The sequence below is a fragment of the Leucoraja erinacea genome, unplaced genomic scaffold, assembly GCF_028641065.1.
Source record: "Leucoraja erinacea ecotype New England unplaced genomic scaffold, Leri_hhj_1 Leri_229S, whole genome shotgun sequence".
NCBI lineage: Eukaryota > Metazoa > Chordata > Chondrichthyes > Rajiformes > Rajidae > Leucoraja > Leucoraja erinaceus.
The window spans coordinates 12,206-37,500 of NW_026576130.1; the positions used below are offsets into that span (position 1 = coordinate 12,206).

At 48.8% G+C, this 25,295-nt stretch overlaps 2 protein-coding genes across 3 annotated transcripts in view; both read right to left on the reverse strand.

Moving 5' to 3' along the window:
- Positions 1–989: 989 nt before the first annotated feature.
- Positions 990–9,459, reverse strand: LOC129716403 (alpha-endosulfine-like). Of its 2 annotated transcripts, none has more exons than XM_055666278.1 (3): positions 9,268–9,459; positions 2,855–2,980; positions 990–1,412 (listed from the first exon to the last, which is right to left on the reverse strand). In XM_055666278.1, the coding sequence occupies exons 1-3, from the start codon at positions 9,310–9,312 to the stop codon at positions 1,245–1,247; spliced, it is 339 nt and encodes a 112-aa protein (XP_055522253.1). In that variant the 5' UTR covers positions 9,313–9,459; the 3' UTR covers positions 990–1,244. The 2 variants fall into 2 exon arrangements, with proteins under 2 accessions (XP_055522253.1, XP_055522252.1); XM_055666277.1 differs by having other exon boundaries at positions 990–1,415; positions 9,268–9,455.
- A 9,483-nt stretch (positions 9,460–18,942) lies between these two features.
- The window catches only part of LOC129716405 (hepatocyte nuclear factor 6-like), a 6,991-nt gene continuing 638 nt past the window's right edge, over positions 18,943–25,295 (reverse strand). The window contains exons 1-2 of the mRNA XM_055666279.1: positions 25,052–25,295; positions 18,943–19,744 (exon numbers count right to left, since the gene is read on the reverse strand). The exon at positions 25,052–25,295 is cut by the window's right edge and continues 638 nt beyond it. Of these exons, the coding sequence (XP_055522254.1) occupies positions 19,473–19,744; positions 25,052–25,295 (516 nt within the window). The 3' untranslated portion in view covers positions 18,943–19,472. The remainder of the gene's footprint in view (positions 19,745–25,051) is intronic.

The window sequence follows — 25,295 nt, forward strand, 5'->3', positions numbered from 1 at the left end:
GAACGACTCCTCCTGCGGCCTGAGCTCTGGAATTCGGCCTTGCTGCAGCCGGCTTCTGAAGCCGGCTTTGCCGGCCGGAAGGTTCTGACCCTCTCGGATGCCGCGAACTCTGCCAATCCGGCTAAACGGACAATCCGGCGAGGCACTGGAGCCGAGGGTTCCGGGAACATCGGCGGTAACACGACTGACCACGAGGCGGGCAGTCTTGTTTGCACAAACTGCTCCTCGGGACATCCCCTCAGTCACCGGCTGTCAGGAAGGCAAACTGCACCGACCCCAAACCCTGGGAACCTGACATTTCGGCACGGAAAAACTAATAGAAGTTTCCTTTAAACTTAAAAATGCACAGCACGACTTTGTGTCAGAGCGAGAGGGGATAGATACAAAATGCCCTTCTCTCTCTCTCACAACAATCCCTCGATTAAGTTTAGTTTAGAGATACAGCGCGGAAACAGGCCCTTCGGCCCACCGAGTCCGCGCCGACCGGCGATCCCCGTACATTGACACTATTCTACGCACACCGGGGACACATTTTTTTTTACAATTGTTCCAAGTCAATTAACCTAGAAACCTGCACGTCTTTGGAGCGTGGGAGGAAACCGGGGATCCTGGAGAAAACCCACGCCGGCCACGGGGAGAACGTGCAAACTCCGCACAGACAGCGCCCGTGGTTCGGGATCGAACCCGGGTCTCTGGTGCTACCGCTGCGCCGCCGTGCCGTGCCGCCCTCCTCGAGTCGATCTGTGACCGCCACGGCTACGGTGGGAGGTGGGAACCGCAGACGCTGGTTTAGAGAATAAAAAGACACAAGAGTGCTGGAGTAACCGCGGGTGTGTGTTTTTTGAGGGGGGGGGGGGGGTGGGAGTGGGAGGATCGTGGAGTGGCTACTGCCACACAACTCTTCCCCCACCTCGAAGAACATCTCAATCCCTGGGGAATGGTTGGGAAGGCAGGACGATTCATGTCGGAGGTGGCAAGGTGAAGGGAGGGGGGGGGGGAAGAGAAAGGTGGGGGATAAAGCCGTTTTATTTCCGCTGCTTCGCCAATGGGGGGGGGGGGGGGGGGGTAGAGGGAGGGAGCAGGGTGGCGTTTAAAAAAAAATTAATCGGCGGCACTCAGAAGGGAATCTCGTCTGCGCACCCCCTCATCCCCCCCCCCCCCCCCCCCTCAGCGGATGTATCGGTCAGGGTCCACCTCGGTCTGAGACGGCGGTGCAGCACCATGGGGGGCGGTGGGGAGGGGGGTCACCCGGCAAGTTTGCTGGCCACCAGCGAGGACTTCCTCTGAGGCAGGTCCTCTGGGGTGGGTATGTGGTCTCCAGTCACCAGGTTCTTGTCCGCCCCGTTGCTGGGGGGCTGCTTGTTCTTCATCTTTGCCTTGGCCATGTTGTAGTCCCCGGAGTCAAAGTACTTCTGCTGCAAGAGAGGGAGAAGGCACAGTTGGGCGCAGTGCGACAACACTCAGGACAATACTTCAGCGCGGCCTAAACCAGGCCCACCTTCTGCCTTCATTTCATATGAAGAAAGACTGGATAGACTCGGCTTGTACTCGCTAGAATTTAGAAGATCGAGGGGGGATCTTATAGAAACGTACAAAATTCTTAAGGGGTTGGACAGGCTCGAAACATGTTGCCCTGGGAAGGGCAAGTTGGAGGTTATTCAATCATTTATGGCTTTGCCAAAGGTGTTGGAAGGCCTTCATTTGAGGGAGCACAGAGAAGGTTCACCAGACTGATTCCTGGGGTGTCAGGACTTTCACATGAAGAAAGACTGGATAGACTCGGCTTGTACTCGCTAGAATTTAGAAGATCGAGGGGGGATCTTATAGAAACGTACAAAATTCTTAAAGGGTTGGACAGGCTAGATGCAGGAAGATTGTTCCCAATGTTGGGGAAGTCCAGAACAAGGGGCCACACACACAGTTTAAGGATAAGGGGGAAGTCTTTTAGGACCGAGATGAGAATTTTAATTTTCACACAGAGTGGTGAATCTGTGGAATTCTCTGCCACAGAAAGTAGTTGAGGCCACAGTTCATTGGCTATATTTAAGAAGAGGTGGCCCTTGTGGCTAAAGGGATCAGGGTATGGAGAGAAGGCAGGTACAGGATACTGAGTTAGATGATCAGCCATGATCATATTGAATGGCGGTGCAGGCTCGAAGGGCCGAATGGCCTCTACTCCTGCACCGATTTTCTATTGTGTGCAGTTTTGGTCTCCTAACTTGAGGAAGGACATTCGTGCTATTGAGGGAGTGCAGCGTAGGTTAATTCCCGGGATGGCGGGACTGTCATACGATGAAAGAATGGGTCGACTGGGCTTGTATTCGCTGGAATTTAGGATGAGAGGATATCTTATAGAAACATATAAGATTCTTAAGGGATTGGGCAGGCTAGATGCAGGACAAATGTTCCCCATGTTGGGGGAGTCCAGAACCAGGGGTTACACAGTTTAAGAATAACGGGTCGGCCATTTAGGACTGAGATGACGAAAAACCTTTTCACCCAGAGAGAGTTAGATAGAGCTCTAGCGGCTAGTGGAGTCAAGGGATATGGGGAGAAGGCGGGCACGGGTTATTGATAGGGGACGATCAGCCATGATCACAATGAATGGCGGTGCTGGCTCGAAGGGCCGAATGGCCTCCTCCTGCACCTATTTCCTATGTTTCTAGGATATGTGGGGGAAAGAGCAGGAAGAGGGTACTGATTAGGGATGATCAGCTATGATCACAATGAATGGTGGTGCTGGCTCCGAGGGGCCGAATGGCCTCCTCCTGCACCAATTTTCTATGTTTCTATCTCTGCAGATCGGGAAGCGCCCCTGACCGCCGGGTCTGTTCCGCCGCGTCCGCGCCCTTACCCCTTTCTGCAGCCGCTTCATCAGGAACTCGGAGCCTCCTGGTCTTAGCCCCAACACCGGGTACTTGGCCTTTAGCTTCACTTCCTCCGCCTTCTCCGGGCTCATCGCCCCTTTCTCTTGCGTGTCCTGTGTTGGGCAAGGCGAGAAGGGAAGGGTAGCTCAGAAGATCGGTACAAAAAAAAAAAAAAATGCCGAGGTAACTGGGCTGCACGGCAGCGGTAGAGATGCTGCCCCCACATAGCGCAAGAGAGCCCGGTTCGATCCCGACCACGGGTGCCGTCTGTACGGAGTTTGCACGTTTGCCCTGTGACATCTTCGGTTTCCTCCCACGCTCCAAAGACGTGCCGGTTGGTAGGTTAGACAAAAATGCTGGAGAAACTCAGCGGGTGTGGCAGCATCTATGGAGCGAAGGAAATAGGCAACGTTTCGGGACGAAACGTTGCCTATTTCCTTCGCTCCATAGATGCTGCCGCAGGACCCGCCTGAGTTTCTCTGCAGCGTTTTTGTCTATATGATCATGGCATGATGCATCCAACTCAGTATCCGTACCTGCCTTCTCTCCATACCCTCGGATCCCCTTGGCCACAAGGGTCACATCTAAAGTCCCTCTTAAATATAGCCAGTTTATTTGTCACTCAACTACCCGAGATGGCAGAGAGTGAGAGAAAGTGGCACTCTCGCGGAAAAAAGTTTCCTCAAAAGACAAACAACAAGGAACAACCCCCTTATCCTTAAGCTCATGACCCCATATTCTTTACATAATAAATAATAAAAGGAAAAACGTTCTGTAGAGTTAGTCCCTGGTGAGATAGGCGTTTACAGTTTACGAATTGCCTCTGGGAAGAAACTCCTTCTCAACCTCTCCGTTCTCACCGCATGGCAACGGAGGCGTTTGCCTGACCGTCCAGCATCTGCAGTTCCTCCTTAAACATCCTTTGGAAGGGGTCTCTCATGATTTTATTACAAAGACATGCAAGCTTGTAGGTTAATGGGCCTCTTGGAACATGGGGAGTTGACAAAAACTGTGCGGGAAGGAACTACAGATGCTGGTTTAAAGCTTCTCTACATCATCATCTATGTCTCTCGTTTCCCCTCGACTTTCAGTCTGAAGAACCCGAAACGTCGCCAATTCCATCTCTCCATAGATGCTGCCTGTCTCGCTGAGTTACTTCAGCACTTTGTGTCTATCTTCGGAGTTGACAAATTGACTTGTTCAGCGTTGCTGGCTCGATGGGCTGAATGGCCTACTCCTACTGTCTAATGGTCTTCTCTCGCCTCCAGTTTATTTTCACCCCCACCAAATCTCTATTTTTAGTCTGAAGAAGGGTCCCGACCTGAAACGTCACCTATTATTTCCCCCCCGAGAGTTGCTGGCGGTCTGCTGAGTTATTCTGGCAGTTTGTGTCGATTTAAACCAGCACCTGCCGTTCCTTCCTACACACACTGGGTGGTGCAGCGGTAGAGTTCGCGCCTTACAGTGCTTGCAGCACCAGACACCCGGGTTCGATCCGGGCCTTGGGTGCTGTCTGTACGGAGTTTGTACATTCTCCCCGTGACCTGCGTGAGTTTTCTCCAAGATCTTCGGTTTCCTCCCACGCTCCAAAGATGTGCAGGTTTGTAAGGAAATTGGCTTGGTATGAATGTAAATTGTCCCTATTGTGTGTAGGATAGTGTTCGTGTGCGGGGATCGCTGGGCGGTGTCGACCTGGTGGGCCGAAGGGCCCGTTTCCGTGCTGTATCTCTAAACTAAACTGCATTTTAAAATGGACCAGTGAGATCACTAAGTGGTCTTCTTCTGCAGTTGTATTGGGCTCTGGTGAGACCACATCTGGAGTATTGTGTACAGTTTTGGTCTCCAAATGTGAGGAAGGACATCCTTGTGATTGAGGCAGTGCAGCGTAGGTTCGCGAGATTGATCCCTGGGATGGCGGGACTGTCATATGAGGAAAGATTGAAAAGACTAGGCTTGGATTCACTGGAGTTTAGAAGGATGAGGGGGGGGAAATCTTATAGAAACATATGAAATTATAAAATGACTGGACAAGCTAGATGCAGGAAAAATGTTCCCAATGTTGGGCGAGTCCAGAACCAGGGGCCACAGCCTTAGAATAAAGGGGAGGTCATTTAAGACTGAGGTGAGAAAAAACTTTTTCACCCAGAGAGTTGGGAATGTATGGAATTCCCTGCCACAGAGGGCAGTGGAGGTCAAATCACTGGATGGATTTAAGAGAGAGTTAGATAGAGCTCTAGGGGCTAGTGGAATCAAGGGATATGGGGAAAAGGCAGGCACGGGTTATTGATAGGGGACGATCAGCCATGAATGCAATGAATGGCGGTGCTGGCTCGAAGGGCCGAATGGCCTCCTCCTGCACCTTTTTTCTATGTTTCTAAGTGCTCATTGTCAACTTTGAGATCAGCTGCCTGGTTTAGATCGCGAAAACAAAACAAGCGGAGATGGGAGACTGTTTACCAACCACTGCAAATATAGTAATTAACATTAACTACAGCCTGCAAGGAAAAGCACTCCGAAGATAGGCACAACTTGCTGGAGTAATTCAGCGGGACAGGCATCATCTCTGAAGAGAAGGGATATGTTCAATAGACTCAGGATCAGTTCCTGTGGATTGGAGGATAGCTAATGTTATCCCACTTTTCAAGAAAGGAGCGAGAGAGAAAACGGGGAATTACAGACCAGTTAGCCCGACTTCGGTGGTGGGAAAGATGCTGGAGTCAATTATTAAAGAGGTAATAATGGGGCATTTGGATAGCAGTAAAAGGATTAGTCCAAGTCAACATGGATTTATGAAAGGGAAATCATGCCTGACTAATCTTCTGGAATTTTTTGAGGATGTGACAAGTAAAATGGATGAAGGGGTGCCAGTGGATGTAGTGTATCTAGACTTTCAGAAAGCCTTTGATAAGGTCCTGCACAGGAGACTGGTGACTAAAATTAGAGCACATGGTATTGGGGACATATATATATATATATATATAACCTGCAGTTACTCCATCTCGTGTGTATGTATGTATGAATTTAAGTATGTATATAAGTATGTATGTAGCGGATCAGACAGCATCTCTGGAGAAAAGGAATAGCTGAAGTTTCTGGTCGAGACCCTTCTTTATGTGTATATGTAAATACACACACACACTGAACTTCCTCTTTTCATTTATTATATTGTTTACAGTGTACTATGTGTACATATTATGTTGTGCTGCTGCAAGTAAGAAGGTCATTGTCTATCTGCGACAGATGACAATGAAACACTCTGGAGTCTGGGTTCTTGCTGTTTTGCAGAAAGTCTGGATAGACTCGGCTTGTACTCGCTAGAATTTAGAAGATTGAGGGAGGGGATCTTATTAAAACTTACAAAATTCTTAAGGGGTTGGACAGGCTAGATGCAGGAAGATTGTTCCCGATGTTGGGGAAGTCCAGAACAAGGGGTCACAGTTTAAGAATAAGGGGAAAGTCATTTAGGACCGAGATGAGAAAAACATTTTTCACAGAGAGAGTGGTGAATCTGTGGAATTCTCTGCCACAGAAGGTAGTTGAGGCCAGTTCATTGGCTATATTTAAGAGGGTGTTAGATGTGGCCCTTGTGGCTAAAGGTATCAGGGGGTATGGAGAGAAGGCAGGTACAGGATATGGAGTTGGATGATCAGCCATGATCATATTGAATGGCGGTGTAGGCTCGAAGGGCTGAATGGCCCACTCCTGCACCTATTTTCTATGTTTCTATGTTTTTGGCATACACAAACACATAATCACGCATAAACACATACATATTCATACACACATACGTATATACATATACACACATGCACATGGGTAGAAACTACAGATGCTGGTTTAAATATAGGCACACATATATATATATATACGTGCACACACACACACACTAAGCGGGTCAGAAAGCATCTCTAGAGAAAAGGAATAGGTGACTTTTCAGATTGAGACCTTCCTGTGTGTGCTAGATACGGCTCTTAAAGATAGCGGAGTCTGGGGATATGGGGAGAAGGCAGGAACGGGGTACTGATTAAAGACGATCAGCCATGATCACATTGAATGGCGGTGCTGGCTCGAAAGGCCAAATGGCCTACTACTGCACCTATTGTCTATGTGTGCAAAGGTAGACACAACATGCTAAAAGGAGGTGTAAGTTTGAAGGAGGTCTGTGTTAGTGTGCGTATGTGCACATATAGTATCAGTCTGAAGAAGGGTGTCAACCCATCCCTTCTCTCCAGAGATGCTGCCTGTCCCCACTGAGTTACTCCAGCATTTTTGTCTACCTTTGATTTTTCCTGCATTGGCAGCTCTTTCTTGAAATGCTTATTAGACAATAGGTGCAGGAGTAGGCCATCTGGCCCTTCGAACCAGCACCGCCATTCAATGTGATCATGGCTGATCGTCCTTAATCAGTACCCCGTTCCTGCCTTCTCCCCATATCCCCCGACTCCGCTATTTTTAAGAGCCCCATCTAGCTCTCTCTTGAAAGCATCCAGAGAACCGGCCTCCACCGCCCTCCGAGGCAGAGAATTCCACACTCACCACTCTCTGTGAGAAAAGGTGTTTCCTCGTCTCCGTTCTAAAATGCTTACCCCTTATTCTTAAACTGTGGCTCCTGGTTCTGGACACCCCCAACATCGGGAACATGTTTCCTGCCTCTAGCGTGTCCAAACCCTTAACAATCTTATATGTTTCAATGAGATACCCTCTCATCCTTCTAAACTCCAGAGTGTACAAGCCCGGCCCTCCATTCTTTCAGTATATGACAGTCCTTATATGTTTCAATGTTTTATATGTTATTGTATGGTTTAGAAACATAGAAAATAGGTGCAGGAGTAGGCCATTCAGCCCTTCGAGCCTGCACCGCCATTCAATATGATCATGGCTGATCATCCAACTCAGTATCCCATCCCTGCCTTCTCTCCATACCCCTGATCCCTTTAGCCACAAGGGCCACATCTCACTTCCTCTTAAATATAGCCAATGAACTGGCCTCAACTACTTTCTGTGGCAGAGAATTCCACAGATTCACCACTGTGCCATTCGGCCCTTCGATATTCAAGTCAAGTCAAGTCAAGTTTATTTGTCACATACACATACGAGATGTGCAGTGAAATGAAAGTGGCAATTCATGGCTGATCATCCAATTTTATTGTTGATTGTTTAATTACTGGCGCTTTGCTGCTTCTTGTGTGTTTATTACTGATATTACGTGATGTAAGGTGACCTTGAGTGTCTTTGAAAGGCACCATTAAACAACATTTATTATTATTATATCAACTCAGTTTTGCGTACAGTTTTGGTCTCCAAATCTGAGGAAGGACATTATTGCCATAGAGGGAGTGCAGAGACGGTTCACCAGACTGATTCCTGGGATGTCAGGACTGTCTTATGAAGAAAGACTGGATAGATTTGGTTTATACTCTCTAGAATTTAGAAGATTGAGAGGGGATCTTATAGAAACTTACAAAATTCTTAAGGGGTTGGACAGGCTAGATGCAGGAAGATTGTTCCCGATGTTAGGGAAGTCCAGGACAAGGGGTCACAGCTTAAGGATAAGGATAAAACCGAGATGAGAAGAACTTTTTTCACGCAGAGAGAGTGGTGAATCTCTGGAACTCTCTGCCACAGAGGGTAGTTGAGGCCAGTTCATTGGCTATATTTATGTCAATAGTCAATAGTCTATTTACTTGTCATTTGGACCCCTGGAGGTCCAGATGAAAAGCCGTTTCTGCAGCCATACATTGCACACAAATAGACCCCAAACACAACATAATTACTAAACATCCATCACATAGCCACGCAGAGAGTGGTGAATCTCTGACTCTCTGCCCCAGAGGGTTCATTGAGGCCACACAGTTCATTGGCTATATTTAAGAGGGAGTTAGATGTGGCCCTTGTGGCCAAGGGGATCAGGGGGTATGGAGAGAAGGCAGGTACGGGATACTGAGTTGGATGATCAGCCATGATCATATTGAATGGCGGTGCTGGTGCAGGCTCGAAGGGCCGAATGGCCTCTACTCCTGCACCTAATTTCTATGTTTCTATGTTTCAACTTTCTCCCCCTCTTGCATGTTGTTTGCAAGCCCCACCCCCCCTCCTAGTGACGTCAGGCCCGCCGGCTGACTGTCGGACGTGACCGCTGACCAATGGGTGAGGTTGCCCCGCCCACCCCAGCCAATCAGCGCGGGGGAGGGGCGGGACCTGGGGGTCGGCCGGCAAAATGGCGGCCGTTTCGTCCACCTCCTCCTCCGTCGCCCTCACGACGCCTCCCCCCATCCCCCACACAGTAGTGTCGTCGAGGCTCTCTCTCTCTCCCCCCTCCCTTGCTCCACACGACGACGAACAGACCGAAAACCCGGGTAGGCCCGAGGAATTTTATTTTTTTTGTGATATATTCCCTCACCTGTTTCTCGTCGCCCGTCCCCTCCAGCTGGCGGTTGTCCGACATGGCGCGCGGATTCGCCCCCTCCCCCCCTCTCTCTCTCTCTCCTCGGTCACAGCTCGGTTTAGCCTCTCAAAAACCTCGGTTCGCGGAGAGAGGAGAATCGTTTCGTGTCGTTTGAAAGGGAAAAAAAACACAACTGCCTCTTCGCTCCCAAACCGTCCGAGCGCCAAAATGGCCGCCGTTGTCATTGACGTCGGCGCGCAGCCTAACCTGCTGGCGGCGGGTGATTGACGGCCGCCCGCGCCAATCGCCGGACGCGCGGCGGGGGGTGGGCGGCAGCGCCCGCCCAATCGGCGTCGAGCTCTGCGGCAGGGAGGCGGGACCTCGACCAGTCCCGCCCAAACCCTCCCCCCTGCCTATCATGTTTGGTTGCCCCCGCAGTACACACTGACTGCACTGCAGGAGGAGGTGGTGGTGAATGCTTAGGATGCGATGGAGAGGGAGTAGGGGTGGAAGATTGCAACCTTCATAGAAACATAGAAATTAGGTGCAGGAGTAGAGGCCATTCGGCCCTTCGAGCCAGCACCAGCACCGCCATTCAATATGATCATGGCTGATCATCCAACTCAGTATCCCGTACCTGCCTTCTCTCCATACCCCCTGATCCCCTTAGCCACAAGGGCCACATCTAACTCCCTCTTAAATATAGCCAATGAACTGGCCTCAACTACCCTCTGTGGCAGAGAGTTCCAGAGATTCACCACTCTCTGTGTGAAAAAAGTTCTTCTCATCTCAGTTTTAAAGGATTTTCCCCTTTATCCTTAAGCTGTGACCCCTTGGTCCTGGACTTCCCTAACATCGGGAACAATCTTCCTGCATCTAGCCTGTCCAACCCCTTAAGAATTTTGTAAGTTTCTATAAGATCCCCTCTCAATCTTCTAAATTCTAGAGAGTATAAAACAAGTCTATCCAGTCTTTCTTCATAAGGCAGTCCTGACATCCCAGGAATCAGTCTGGTGAACCGTCTCTGCATTCCCTCTATGGCAATAATGTCCTTCCTCAGATTTGGAGACCAAAACTGTACGCAATACTCCAGGTGTGGTCTCACCAAGACCCTGTACAACTGCAGTAGAACCTCTCTGCTCCTATACTCAAATCCTTTTGCAATGAAAGCTAACATACCATTCGCTTTCTTTACTGCCTGCTGCACCTGCATGCCTACCTTCAATGACTGGTGTACCATGACACCCAGGTCTCGCTGCATCTCCCCCTTTCCCAATCGGCCACCACAATCGGATGCGATGGAGAGGGAGTAGCGGTGGAAGATTGCAACCTTCATGTCCGCCCTGTTTCAACTAATGCAATCAATCAACCTTTATTGTCATCTTGCAAAGCAACAATTGTACAGTGCAAAATGAGAAGACGTTTCCCAGGGAATACCGGAGCATCGCACATGAAAGTTAAAACATTTCACACATAATAACAGTAAAAACAATCCAGTCCCTGATGAAACAGTATAAATAGTTAAAAGCAAGTTCAAGTTCAAGTGAGTTTATTGTCATGTGTTCCTGTATAGGACAATGAAATTCTTGCTTGGCTTCAGCACACAGAACATTGTAGGCATTTACTACAAAACAGATAAGTGTGTCCATATATCATGATATAAATATATACACACATGAATACATAAACTGATAAAGTGCAAATAACAGAAAATGGTTATTAATAAGCAGAGTTTTGTACGAGCCAGGTTTAATAGCCTGATGGCTGTGGGGAAGTAGCTATTCCTGAACCTGGTTGTTGCAACCTTCAGCTCCTGTACCTTCTACCTGAAGGTAGCAGGGAGATGAGTGTGTGGCCAGGATGGTGTGGGTCTTTGATGATACTGCCAGCCTTTTTGAGGCAGAGATGATTCACGGCCGTACCTTTAGTTCCGCCTGCTACAACAGAGGGTTATTTATTGTGCCCCTGTCCCACTTAGGAGACTTTGCGCCCCATCCAAGGTTTCCGTGCGGTTCCCAGAGGTTTTTGTCAGTCTCCCTACCTGCTTCCACCACCTGCAACCAGTGGCGGACTGGCCAGGGTGTCAGCTTGCCCGATGGCAAGTGGGCCCCTGATGAAGTGATTGGAAGTGGGCCCCTGTTAAATGATAGTATTGTAGTTGTGGGTGGGCCCCCTTTGTCTCCTGGCAACCAATATTTTTAGACCCAGTCCGCCACTGCCTGCAACCTGCGGCAACCACCTGCAACCTCCGGGAACCGCAAGGAAACCTTGGATGTGGCGCAAAGTCTCCAGAGGTTTCCGTTCAGGTTTCCTAAGTGGGACAGGGGCATAACGTTCCTGGCTTTCTCCTGCCACCTGCTGGCGATGCTAAGGGAATTGCGGTGAATCTTGTCTCAAGCGTTTTCGACCCAAAAGTCAATAGCGTTTAATTGTCGAACAAAAGGGGACCGAGATTCTGAAATTATTATTTGCTATACAGTTACGGGCACATCAACACAACCAAAGAGCAAACAAATATACCACCAGGACCGCTCTCTAGTTGGAGGTAGAATGGAAGGTAGACAAAAGTGCTGGAGAAACTCAGCGGGTGCAGCAGCATTTATGGAGCGAAGGAAATAGGCAACGTTTCGGGCCGAAACCCTTCTTCAGACTGATGTGGTAGAATGGAGTTCACTGGAGTTTAAAAGGATGAGGGGGGTTCGTATAGAAACATATAAAATTATAAAAGGACTGGACAAGCTGGATGCAGGAAAAATGTTCCCAATGTTGGGCGAGTCCAGAACCAGGGGCCGCACACAGTCTTAGAATAAAGGGGAGGCCATTTAAGACTGAGGTGAGAAAAAACTTTTTCACCCAGAGAGTTGTGAATTTGTGGAATTCCCTGCCACAGAGGGCCGTGGAGGCCAAATCACTGGGTGGATTGAAGAGAGAGTTAGATAGAGCTCTAGGGGCTAGTGGAGTCAAGGGATATGGGGAGAAGGCAGGCACAGATTATTGATTGGGGACGATCAGCCATGATCACAATGAATGGCGGTGCTAGCTCGAAGGGCCGAATGGCCTCCTCCTGCACCTATTATCTATGTTTCTAATGGTTCAGTTGCCTGATAACAACTGGGAAGAGACTGTCCCTGTATCGGGAGGTGTGCGTTTTCGCACTTCTATTCCTCTTGCCTGGTGGGAGAGGGGAGAAGAAAGAGGTGAGGTTGGACCTAGATTATGCTGCTGGCCTTGCTGAGGCAGCGTGAGCTGTAGATGGAGTCAATGGAAGGGAGGTTAGTTTCTGTGATGGTCTGGGCTACGTCCAGAACTCTGCGGTTTCTCGCAGCCTCGGATGGAGCTGTTCCCAAACCAAGCTGTAAAGCATCCTGAAGAAATGCATCCTGCAGCGCATCTGTAGAAGTTGGTGAGAGCTGTTGTGGACATGCGGAACTTCCTAAACCTTCCAAGGAAGTAGTAGCGTTGATGTGTTCTCTCGCCATTGCTTCAATATGGGTGGTCCAGGACAAGTTGATGGTGATATTTACTCCTAGATACTATTATGCCAACTTCGTCCGCATGGACATGGTGAGCCGAAGGGCCTGCTTCCGTGCTTTAGACTCGATGATGGCAGGAGTAGCGGCGACTCGCTTGAGCCCCTGATAATTCAACATAAAATAAGACTTTTAATATTCCCCCCGCCATGGGCACCGTGCAATTCAGTGCTACCTGCTCCATGGTGGGATAGTTGGCGACTAAACCGTCTCCCCCACCTGGTTTGCCAGATGAGGAGAGGGCTGGGGACCGACCCCAGCAGGACCAAAAACAAGACCTGTCAAAGGGCGGATGTGCTTCTAGTAAGCCAACAGCCATCCACACTTCAATAGACAATAGATGCAGGAGTAGGCCATTCGGCCCTTCGAGCCAGCACTGCCACTCAATGTGATCATGACTGATCATCCACAATCAGTACCTCGTTCCTGCCTTCTCTCCATATCCCTTAATTCCACTATCCCTAAGAGCTCTCTTGAAAGCATCCAGAGAACCAGCCTCCACTGCCCTCTGAGGCAGAGTATTCCATAGACTCACAACTCTGTGTGAAAACGTATTTCCTCATCTCCATTCTAAATGGCTTACCACTTATTCTTAAACTAAGTTCTTAACCTGGTTCTGGACTCCCCCAACATTGGGAACATGTTTCCTGCCTCTAGTGTGTCCAAACCCTTAATAATCTTATATCTTTCAATAAGATCCCCTCTTAGCCTTCTAAATTCCACAGTGTACAAGCACAGCCGCCCAATCTATCAACATATAACAGTCCCGCCATCCCGGGAAGTAACCTCGTTCAGTAGAAGTTGCGATCACTGTCGTACACGGCATTATAAGAAATGATGACAAAACACACACACACACACACACACACACACCATAATGTTATACTTCCAGCGGCGGAAGTCGCTAATGTTTTCAACGATGATCAATTAATTAAAAAATTGTTTCATTGAGTTTATTGTCACGTGTACCGAGGTACAGTGAAAGGTTTTTGTTACGTGCTAACCAGTCAGCGGAAAGACAATACATGATTGCAATTGAGCCGTCCACAGTGTACAGATACAGGACTAAGGGAATAATGGGAATCACGTCTAGTGCAAGGCGGCACAGTGGCGCAGCGGTAGAGTTGCTCCCTCACAACGCCGGAGACCCGAGTTCGATCCTGACTATGGGTGCTTGTCGGTGCAGAGTTTTCACGTTCTCCCCGTGACCTGCGTGGGTTTTCTCCGGGTGCTCTGGTTTCCTCCCACACTCCAAAGACGTACAGGTTTGCAGTCTAATTGGCTTGGTATAATTTTAAATTGTCCCTAGTGTGTGTGGGAGGATTGCGTTAGTGTAAGGGGTGATCGCTGGTCGGCACGGGCTCGGTAGCCGAAGGGCCTGTTCCCGGGTTGTATCTCTGAACTAAACTAAAATAACGTCCGATCAAAGATAGTCCGTGGGTCTCCAATGAGGTGGACGGTAGGTCAGAATGACTCTAGTTGTTGGTAGATGGTTCAGTTGCCTGCGAACAGTTGGGTAGATATCTTTCCTTATCTGTGTTTGCTCAGTCATCTTGACAGAGTAAAACTGATTAATCGCTTTGGCACCATTCCGTTATACCTATTGATTCTTCACCTAAGGAAACAATGGCAAATTCTCTTAATCATCGGCCGTCCGGATCCAAGGATTCAGCAGGGTGGGTATCGGGTTAATAACTGACAGTCAGAATGAGTTGGCAGCAAGCAGGGAGATGGGTGAGGGAGTTTAAGCTGCAATCTTTGTAGACACAGTACGGAAACAGGACCTTCGGCCCACCGAGTCCGCGCCGACCAGCGATCACCCCGTACGCTGGCACTGTCCTTACACACTAACAGCCCTGTCCCACGGTGCGAGTTCATTCCAAGAGCTCTCCCGTGTTTGCCCTGATTCGAACTCGGAGATTGACGGTCGTGGCCACTCGTCGGTACTCGGGGCACTCGTGGACATTTTTCAACGGGCGGACTGAGCGGATGTGTTCAGCAAAACGATCGCCCAGTACGTTTGAGGAGTACACACCTTCAACAATGGATACAGTAGGGTCTGCAACCGAACTCCAGAGATGCTGCCTGCCCCGCTGAGTTACTCCAGCATTTCGTGTGTATCTTGATACTGTAGGGGAGATTGGAGGACAGCAGACAATAGACAATAGGTGCAGGAGTAGGCCATTCGGCCCTTCGAGCCAGCACCGCCATTCAATGTGATCATGGCTGATCATCCCCAATCAGTACCCCGTTCCTGCCGTCTCCCCGTATCCCCTGACTCCGCTATCTTTAAGAGCCCTATCTAACTCTCTCTTGAAAGCATCCAGAGAACCGGCCTCCACTGCCCTCTGAGGCAGAGAATTCCACAGACTCACAACGCTCTGTGAGAAAAAGTGTTTCCTCGTCTCCGTTCTAAATGGCTTACCCCTTATTCTTAAACTATGGCCCCTGGTTCTGGACTCCCCCAACATCAGGAACATGTTTCCTGCCTCTAGCATGTCCAAAGCCTAGATAATGTTATATGTTTCAATAAGATACCCTCTCATCCTTCTAAACTCCAGAATGTACAAGCCCAGCCGCTCCATTCACTCAGCATGTGACAGTCCCGCCATCCCGGAAATTAACCTGGTGAACCTACGCTGGGCTCCCTCAATAGCAAGAATGTCCTTCCTTAAATTAGGGGACCAAAACTGCACACAATACTCCAGGTGTGGTCTCACTAGGGCTCTATCCAACTGCAGAAGGACCTCTTTGCTCCTATACTCAACTCCTCTTGTGATGAAGGCCATCATGCCATTCGCTTTCTTCACTGCCTGCTGTACGTGGACCTCTGCCTCACCCGAAAGGACTGTGGGGGTCCCTGGACAGAGTAGAGGGTGGGAGGTCCTGTCATTGTGTGCGACCCCTAAGCCTCGGAAAATTACTACAGTGTTACCGATCTGTCACAAATACCAAGCCAGTGTACCGCAATTCTTAACGTGGAATTTCCTCATCTAAGTGGTGACTTCAAAGCACACAGTTGCTGCAGCTCGTTATCTCAAATCGGCAAACTTATCAGCATCTCTTCCTGGCTCCCCCCCGATAAGTTTGTAGAACTTTCTGAGACCCATTGACCCTCGGTGAGCACCAGTTTGTTTTGCAGATGGCTGCAGAATGTTTGTTCAATTTCGTCCTCCTTCCAAGACAATGATTAACGGACCAACGCCTCCATTTTAAACTTCTTGACCCCATGTTCCATTCCCTTCAGATTCCCACTTCCTCCCCCGACTCTGCAAACCCCTCCCCCCCAACCTCTGGTTCCTACACCCCTATCTGCCTCTGTAACCGACCCATAGAAAATAGGTGCAGGATGAGGTCATTCTGCCCTTCGAGCCAGCACCGCCATTCATTGTGTTCATGGCTGTTCATCCCCAATCAATAACCCGTTCCTACCTTCTCCCCGTATCCCTTGATTCCACCAGCCCCTAGAGCTCTATCTAACTCTCTCTTAAATCCATCCAGTGATTTGGCCTCCACTGCCCTCTGTGGCAGGGAATTCCGCAAATTCACAACTCTCTGGGTGAAAAAGTTTTTTCTCACCTCAGTCTTAAATGGCCTCCCCTTTATTCTAAGACTGTGGCCCCTGGTTCTGGACTCGCCCAACATTGGGAACATTTTTCCTACATCTCGCTTGTCCAGTCCTTTTATAATTTTATATGTTTCTATAAGATCCCCTCCCCCTCATCCTTCTAAAGTCCAGTGAATACAAGCCTAGTCTTTCAATCTTTCCTCATATGACAGTCCCGCCATCCCAGGAATCAATCTCGTGAACCTACGATGCACTGCCTCAATCACAAGGATGTCCTTCCTCAAATTAGGAGACCAAAACTGTACACAATACTCCTGATGTGGTCTCACCAGAGCCCTATACAACTGCAGAAGAACCTCTTTACTCCTATACTGAAATCCTCCTTTTCTAAAGGCACGTATTTTAATTCTGAGACCGTGCCCTCCATGTCCTCTGGTTCTCGATTCCACTACTCTGGGCAAAAGACTGCATTTGCCCGATTTATCCCTCTCTCAATGTTGTACACCTCCATAAGATGGCTCCCCTCATCCTCCCCCGCGCTCCAAGGAATAAAATCCTAGCCTGCTCAACCTCTCCCTATCACTCAGGCCCTCGAGTCACCAGTTCACAAGTTATAGGAGTAGAATTAGGCCATTCGGCCCATCGAGTCTACTCCAGCATTTTGTGTCTATCTTCGCTGTGAATATCGACTTCTCTACCTTGCTTTCCCTCTCTCTCCATCCCTCCCCCACTCTAGTTCTCCCACCAGTCTGGCTGTCCTCCTGTATCGAATGTATCGTGTATCAAATATATTTATTTCTAGAATAAAGTATATATTTTAAATTAAAAGAGAAAAAAAAAATTCCTTCCCTCCAGAGATGCTGCCTGTCCTGCTGACTTACTCCAGCATTTGATGTGTATTTAAGGATGATAACATAAGGAAAGTAAGTACGGCAGCTCGCTTCAAACAGTCTTTATTGCTTTTCTTTGGCATGTTCAAGGCAGATAAAAGCCATGAGGTATTACAAGGATCTGATCCGAAGAAAGCAAGAATTTTCACATGCAGTTTTTGTCGCAAAAATCTGTTCCCTTCGCATTTCACAATCCGATTCTTAAAGCCATGCACATCTAGAAGAGGTGTACAAAGATCGGATAAATGCAGAGTCTCTAGCCCAGAGGAGAAAAATTAATAACAGAACAGGTTTAAGGTGGGGGAGGGAAAGATTTAATAGATTGTGTCCTTATATAACATATAAGGAAACATATAAGATTGTTAAGGGCTTGGACACACTAGAGGCAGGAAACATGTTTAGAAGGATGAGAGGGGATCTCATTGAAACATATAAGATTGCTAAGGGCTTGGACACGCACACTAGAGGCAGGAAACATAAGATTGTTGTTTAGAAGGATGAGAGGGTATCTCATTAAAACATATAAGATTGTTAAGGGCTTGGACACGCTAGAGGCAGGAAACATGTTTAGAAGGATGAGAGGGCATCTCATTGAAACATATAAGATTGTTAAGGGCTTGGACACACTAGAGGCAGGAAACATGTTTAGAAGGATGAGAGGGTATCTCATTAAAACATATAAGATTGTTAAGGGCAGGAAACATGTTTAGAAGGATGAGGGGATCTCTATTGAAACATAAGATTGTTCAGGGCTTGGACACGCTAGAGGCAGGAAACATGTTTAGAAGGATGAGAGGGCATCTCATTGAAACATATAAGATTGTTAAGGGCTTGGACACGCTAGAGGCAGGAAACATGTTTAGAAGGATGAGAGGATATCTTATTGAAAAATATAAGACTGTTAAGGGCTTGGTCACGCTAGATACATGATTATAATCGAGCTTGTGAGCGCAGTATCTCTCTTGAGCCTTGGTTCCTTGCATTGGGTTGGCAGGTCTGTGACAAGAGGTCTGTGACAAGGGAGAGAGAACAGGAAGGGAGTGGAGGAGTCTTATCACACTTGGCCACCACCCAGTTGAGTCCTGTACCTGTCGCCGACACCTCCAAATGTACTAGTGTCACCGTAACCAGACCAGCCATTTCCTCTTAAAACCTAGGGCGGAGAACTGGCACAGCTGAGCAAGAGACTTTGGGGGGAGGCCACATTGGGAGCTGCACCCGCTGAGTTTCTCCAGCATTTTTGTGTACCTTGGGAGCTACCATGTTCAGTTTTGGTTTTAGGAACAACGTTTCCTAGAGATGCTGCCTGTCCCACCAAGTTACTCCAGCATCTTGCGTCCATCTTCGTCGGACAGCCGCTGACAACCTGGAGAAGATTTACGAGGATGAGCAGTTTAAGAAGGAACTGCCGATGCTGGGAAATCGAAGGTAGACAAAAGTGCTGGAGAAACTCAGCGGGTGCAGCAGCATCTATGGAGCGAAGGAAAAAGGCAAAGTTTCGGGCCAAAACCCTTCTTCAGACCCGTTTCACAGCAGTCCCACCAACATAGAAAATAGGTGCAGGAGGAGGGCATTCGGCCCTTCGAGCCAGGACCGCCATTCAATGTGATCACGGCTGATCATCCCCAATCAGTCTGAAGAAGGGTTTCGGCCCGAAACTTTGCCTTTTTCCTTCGCTCCATAGATGTGGCTGCACCCGCTGAGTTTCTCCAGCTTTTTTGTGTACCTTCAATTTTCCAGCATCTGCAGTTCCTTCTTAAACAGATTATTCCCGATGTTGGGGAAGTCCAGAACTAGAGGTCACAGTTTAAGGATAAAGGGGAAATCTTTTAGGACCGAGATGAGAAAATTATTTTTTACACAGAGAGTAGTGAATCTGTGGAATTCTCTGCCTCAGAAGGTAGTTGAGGCCACACAGTTCATTGGCTATATTTAAGAGGGAGTTAGATGTGGCCCTTGTGGCTAAAGGGATCAGGGGGTATGGAGAGAAGGCAGGGATGGGATACTGAGTTGGATGATCAACCGTGATCATATCGAATGGCGGTGCTGGCTCGGGGGGCCGAATGGCCTCTACTCCTGCACCTATTTTCTATGTTTCTATGATCACAGTGAATGGCGGTGCTGGCTCGAGGGGCCGAATGGCCTACTCCTGCACCTATTTTCTATGTTTCTATGATCACAGTGAATGGCGGTGCTGGCTCGAGGGGCCGAATGGCCTCTCTACTCCTGCACCTATTGCCTGTTGTCGATTGTGACCTGTGTTCCCTCCTCCGACCACTTGTCCATGCTCCGGCGGCGCGAGTTCATGAAGAAGTTGGCGACAGTGGACAACTCCAGGCCAAGTTGGAGGGCGATGGTCAGCTGGAGGTCCCGGTTGGGCCGCGGGTTCTCCTTGTAGATGGCCAGGAGGGTGCGGCGCTGTATGTCGGTGAAGACCAGCCGGTGCCTCTTGGGCGAACGATGATGCTCGACCCCTGCTCCCTCCTGCTCCTTCCTCCGGGAAGCTGCGGGAGAAAGGAGAAGAACTTTGAACTCTGAACACTCCGGTCTACGGAAGCAAGGAACTGCAGATGCCGCTTTACCAAAAGCAGCAGGCAGTAAAGAAAGCGAATGGTATGTTAGCTTTCATTGCAAAAGGATTTGAGTATAGGAGCAGGGAGGTTCTACTGCAGTTGTACAGGGTCTTGGTGAGACCACACTGGAGTATTGCGTACAGTTTTGGTCTCCAAATCTGAGGAAAGACATTCTTGCCATAGAGGGTTTGAGTCTAGGAGCAGGGAGGTTCTACTGCAGTTGTACAGGGTCTTGGTGAGACCACACCTGGAGTATTGCGTACAGTTTTGGTCTCCAATCTGAGGAAGGACATTATTGCCATAGAGGGAGTGCAGAGACGGTTCACCAGACTGATTCCTGGGATGTCTGGACTGTCTTATGAAGAAAGACTGGATAGACTTGGTTTATACGCTCTAGAATTTAGAAGATTGAGAGGGGATCTTATAGAAACTTACAAAATTCTTAAGGGGTTGGACAGGCTAGATGCAGGAAGATTGTTCCCGATGTTGGGGAGGTCCAGAACAAGGGGTCACAGCTTAAGGATAATGGGGGAAACCCTTTAAAACCGAGATGAGAAGAACTTTTTTCACACACAGAGTGGTGAATCTCTGAAACTCTCTGCCACAGAGGGTAGTTGAGGCCACACAGTTCATTGGCTATATTTAAGAGGGAGTTAGATGTGGCCCTTGTGGCTAAGGGGATCAGGGGGTATGGAGAGAAGGCAGGTACGGGATACTGAGTTGGATGATCAGCCATGATCATATTGAATGGCGGTGCAGGCTCGAAGGGCCGAATGGCCTCTACTCCTGCACCTAATTTCTATGTTTCTAAAAGACAAGTGCTGGAGTAACCCAACAGGTCAGTCGGCATCTCTGGTGCAAAGGAATAGAAACATGGACATGGAAAATAGGTGCAGGAGGAGGCCATTCGGCGGAGATAAGGAAACACTTTTTCTCAGAGAGTTGTGAGTCTGTGGAATTCTCTGCCTCAGAGGGCGGTGGAGGCCGGTTCTCTGGATGCTTTCAAGAGAGAGCTAGATAGGGCTCTTAAAGATAGCGGAGTCAGGGGATATGGGGAGAAGGCAGGAACAGGATACTGATTGGGGATGATCACATTGCATGGCGGTGCTGGCTCGAGGGGCCGAATGGCCTACTCCTGCACCTATTGTCGATTGTGTGTATACACTTTTTTTCCCTTATTTATTATACTGCTTATAATGTACTATGTTTACATATTCTGTAGTGCTGCTGCAAGTAAGAATTTCATTGGACATGACAGTAAAACACTCTCTCTGGATAGTTAGGAACTGTAGGGAGGTAGATGGCTCGTGTACGATTCGGTGGAGGGACATTGGGGATGGAACGGCCCGTTCCAGCACTGTAATGTCCCTGTTCCACACCCTTTCCGGCACTCCGCCCGCAAGCCACAGGTATCTCCTAGTCCAGGTTGTCCTGCCCTGGGACACCTGCTCCCTCAGGTGTGATGGCCCACCCAGTCCCACAGCCGCACAGGCCCTGTAGCCGCAGAGGCCCTTCGGCCCGACTCGTCCCTCCCTGCCCCATCCACAGCAGTCCCACCAACATAGAAACATAGAAAACAGGTGCAGAAGGAGCCCATTCGGCCCTTCGAGCCAGCACCGCCATTCATTGTGATCATGGCTAATCGTCCCCAATCAATAACCCGTGCCTGCCTTCTCCCCCTATCCCTTGATTCCACTAGCCCCTAGAGCTCTATCTAACTCTCTCTTAAATCCATCCAGTGATTTGGCCTCCACTGCCCTCTGTGGCAGGGAATTCCACAAATTCACAACTCTCTGGGTGAAAACGTTTTTTCTCACCTCAGTCTTAAATGGCCTCCCTTTTATTCTAAGACTGTGGCCCCTGGTTCTGGACTCGCCCAACATTGGGAACATTTTTCCTGCATCTTGCTTGTCCAGTCCTTTTATAATTTGATATGTTTCTATAAGATCCCCCCCTCACTCATCCTTCTAAACTCCAGTGAATACAAGCCTAGTCTTTTCAATCTTTCCTCATATGACAGTCCCGCCATCCCAGGGTTCAATCTTGTGAACCTACGCTGCACTGCCTCAATCACAAGTATGTCCTTCCTCAAATTAGGAGACAAACTGTACACAATACTCCAGATGTGGTCTCACCAGAGCCCTATACAACTGCAGAAGAACCTCTCTACTATATTGAAATCCTCTTGTTATGAAGGCCAACATTCCATTAGCTTTCTGAAGAAGGGTTTCGGCCCGAAACGTTGCCTATTTCCTTCGCTCCATAGATGCTGCTGCACCCGCTGAGTTTCTCCAGCTTTTTTGTGTACCTTCGATTCTCCAGCATCTGCAGTTCCTTCTTAAACATTCCATTAGCTTTCTTCACTGCCTGCTGTACCTGCACGCCAACTTTCAGCGACCGGTGTACAAGGATGCCCAGGTCTGGCTGCACTCATACAAGCCTAGTCTTTTCAATCTTTCCTCATATGACAGTCCCTCCATCCCAGGGATCAACCTCGTGAACCTACGCTGCACTGCCTCAATCACAAGGATGTCCGTCCTAGTGATGTCCGAATCTGAATCTGAATCTGAATCCTAGTCTAATGTTAGTGTGCGGGGGGGGGGATCGCTGGTCGGCGCGGATTTGGTGGGCCGAAGGGCCTGTTTCCGAGCTGTATCTCTAAACTAAACTACACTAAAATTCCCCCCTTCAGATTAAGCGTGGTGAATTTTCCCTGCACACTCAGTGACTGCTGGTGGAATCCCCGGTGCATTAAAGGGACTATAAATCTATACCTTCTGCCAAAGACAATCGCACAGCGGAAAGCATTGAAACCACAAAATTAATCAAAAGCTGCCAACTTGCTTCCTCTCCGCCTTCATCAAATGATGCCCTTCATGTTTGCCGATGGTGATGTTGGCAGGAGGAAAACCAGCAGAGATGCAAAGATCGATCCACGCTGGAATCGTGAGCAGAGCGGCAAGACTTTCAGCGGGTGTGTGGAGTTTGCACGTTCTCCCCGTGACCCGCATGGGTTTCCTCCAGGTGCTCCGGTTTCCTCCCAAAGACGGACCCGTGTGGGTTTGTAGGTCAATAGGCAATAGAGACAATAGACAATAGGTGCAGGAGTAGGCCATTCGGCCAGCACCGCCATTCAATGTGATCATGGCTGATCATCCACAATCAGTACCCCGTTCCTGCCTCCTCCCCATATCCCCTGATTCCGCTATCTTTAAGAGCCCTATCTAGCTCTCTCTTGAAAGCATCCAGAGGACAGACCTCCACCACCGTCTGAGGCAGAGAATTCCACAGACTCACAACTCTGTGAGAAAAAGTGTTTCCTCGTCTCCATTCTAAATGGCTAACCCTTACTCTTAAACTGTGTGTGTGGCCCCTGGTTCTGGATTCCCCCAACATGTTTCCTGCCTCTAGTGTGTCCAAACCCTTAACAATCTTATATGTTTCAATAAGATCCCCTCTAATCCTTCTAAACTCCAGAGTGTACAAGCCCAGCCGCTCCATTCTCTCAGCATATGACAGTCCCGCCATCCCGGGAATTAACCTGGTGAACCTACGCTGCGCTCCCTCAATAGCGAATGGTATGTTAGCTTTCATTGCAAAAGGATTTGAGTATAGGAGCAGGGAGGGTCTACTGCAGTTGTACAGGGTCTTGGTGAGACCACACCTGGAGTATTGCGTACAGTTTTGGTCTCCAAATCTGAGGAAGGACATTATTGCCATAGAGGGAGTGCAGAGACGGTTCACCAGACTGATTCCTGGGATGTCAGGACTTTCATAGGAAGAAAGACTGGATAGACTTGGTTTATACTCTCTAGAATTTAGGAGATTGAGAGGGGATCTTATAGAAACTTACAAAATTCTTAAGGGGTTGGACAGGCTAGATGCAGGAAGATTGTTCCCGATGTTAGGGAAGTCCAGGACAAGGGGTCACAGCTTAAGGATAAGGGGGAAATCCTTTAAAACCGAGATGAGAAGAACTTTTTTTTTTCACACAGAGAGTGGTGAATCTCTGGAACTCTCTGCCACAGAGGGTAGTTGAGGCCAGTTCATTGGCTATATTTAAGAGGGAGTTAGATGTGGCCCTTGTGGCTAAGGGGATCAGGGGGTATGGAGAGAAGGCAGGTACGGGATACTGAGTTGGATGATCAGCCATGATCATATTGAATGGCGGTGCAGGCTCGAAGGGCCGAATGGCCCTACTCCTGCACCTGATTTCTATGTTTCTACGTAACAGGAAGAATGTCCTTCCTCAAATTAGGAATTAATAATCTTATATGTTTCGGGTCGATCTGCCCCTCTGTAAAATTGCCCCCTAGCGTGTCGGGAGTGGATGAGAGAGTGGGATAACCTCGAACTACAAGGCAAGGAATAGATCGGATAAATGCTTACAGCGTACAAGATCATGAGGGGAATACATCGGATACATGCACAATCTTTTGCCCCAGAGACAGGGAATCGAGAACCAGAGGACATGGGTTTAAGGTAAGAAGGGAACAATTTAGTAGGAATCTGAGAGGCAACTTTTTCACACAGAGGGTAGGGTGGTGAGTGTATGGAACGAGTTGCCAGAGGAGGTAGTTGAGGCGGGTAAAATGATACTTGGAAGACGTTTCGACAGGTATCCGATTATGGTTTAGGATTATTATTGTGAAAGGCTTGCACAAGTTCATAAGTCCTAGAAACATAGACAATAGGTGCATGAGGAGGCCATTCGGCCCTTCGAGCCAGCACTGCCATTCAGGCGGCATCTCTGGTGTAAAGGAATAGAAACATGGACATGGAAAATAGGTGCAGGAGGAGGCCATTCGGCCCTTCGAGCCAGCACCGCTATTCAATGTGATCGGGTTATTGATTGGGGGTGATCAGCATCCAGAGAACAGGCCTCCACCGCCCTCTGAGGCAAAGAATTCCACAGACTCACAACTCCCCATATCCCCTGACTCTCCGCTATCTTTAAGAGCCCTATCTAGCTCTCTCTTGAAAGCATCCAGAGAACCGGCCTCCACAGAGAATTCCACAAATTCACAACTCTCTGGGCGGAAAAAGTTTTTTTCTCACCTTAGTCTTAAATGGCCTCCCCTTTATTCTAAGACTGTGTGTGGCCCCTGGTTCTGGATCTGTGGCCTTCCATTCCTACACTTCACTCCGACCATCTCCGGGGTGGTTCTGGTGAAGCGGTTTCCCCTCTCACGACCTTGTTCGCCCCTCACCCCTCAACGTAAAAAAAAAGTTTCTTACCTTCCAGCCTGAGATAGGACATCCTCTGGTATTCCGGCTCCTGCAACCAGCTCCACATCCTCCTGAAGGTCTCCCTCCCGGATTTGAGTTTGGTCCAAGGCTTGGGGTTTCTCAGGAGGTCGGACAGAGTTCCCTGTGAACGGCAGAGGACCCTCCGTGCGAAGACAGCCTGCGGGATGTTGTACCTCTTCAACTCCCCCATCACTTTGCGGGCCACCTCTTTGGTGTTGATGTCTTCCGATTG

Coding starts and splice junctions, on each gene's coding strand:
- LOC129716403 (XM_055666277.1), bottom strand. CDS start 9,312: ATGTCGGACAACCGCCAGCTGGAGGGGACGGGCGACGAGAAACAG. Junction 2,981..9,267: donor GGACGGGCGACGAGAAACAG/GTGAGGGAATAT, acceptor TGCCCAACACAG/GACACGCAAGAGAAAGGGGC. Junction 1,416..2,854: donor TGAAGCGGCTGCAGAAAGGG/GTAAGGGCGCGG, acceptor CCTCTCTTGCAG/CAGAAGTACTTTGACTCCGG.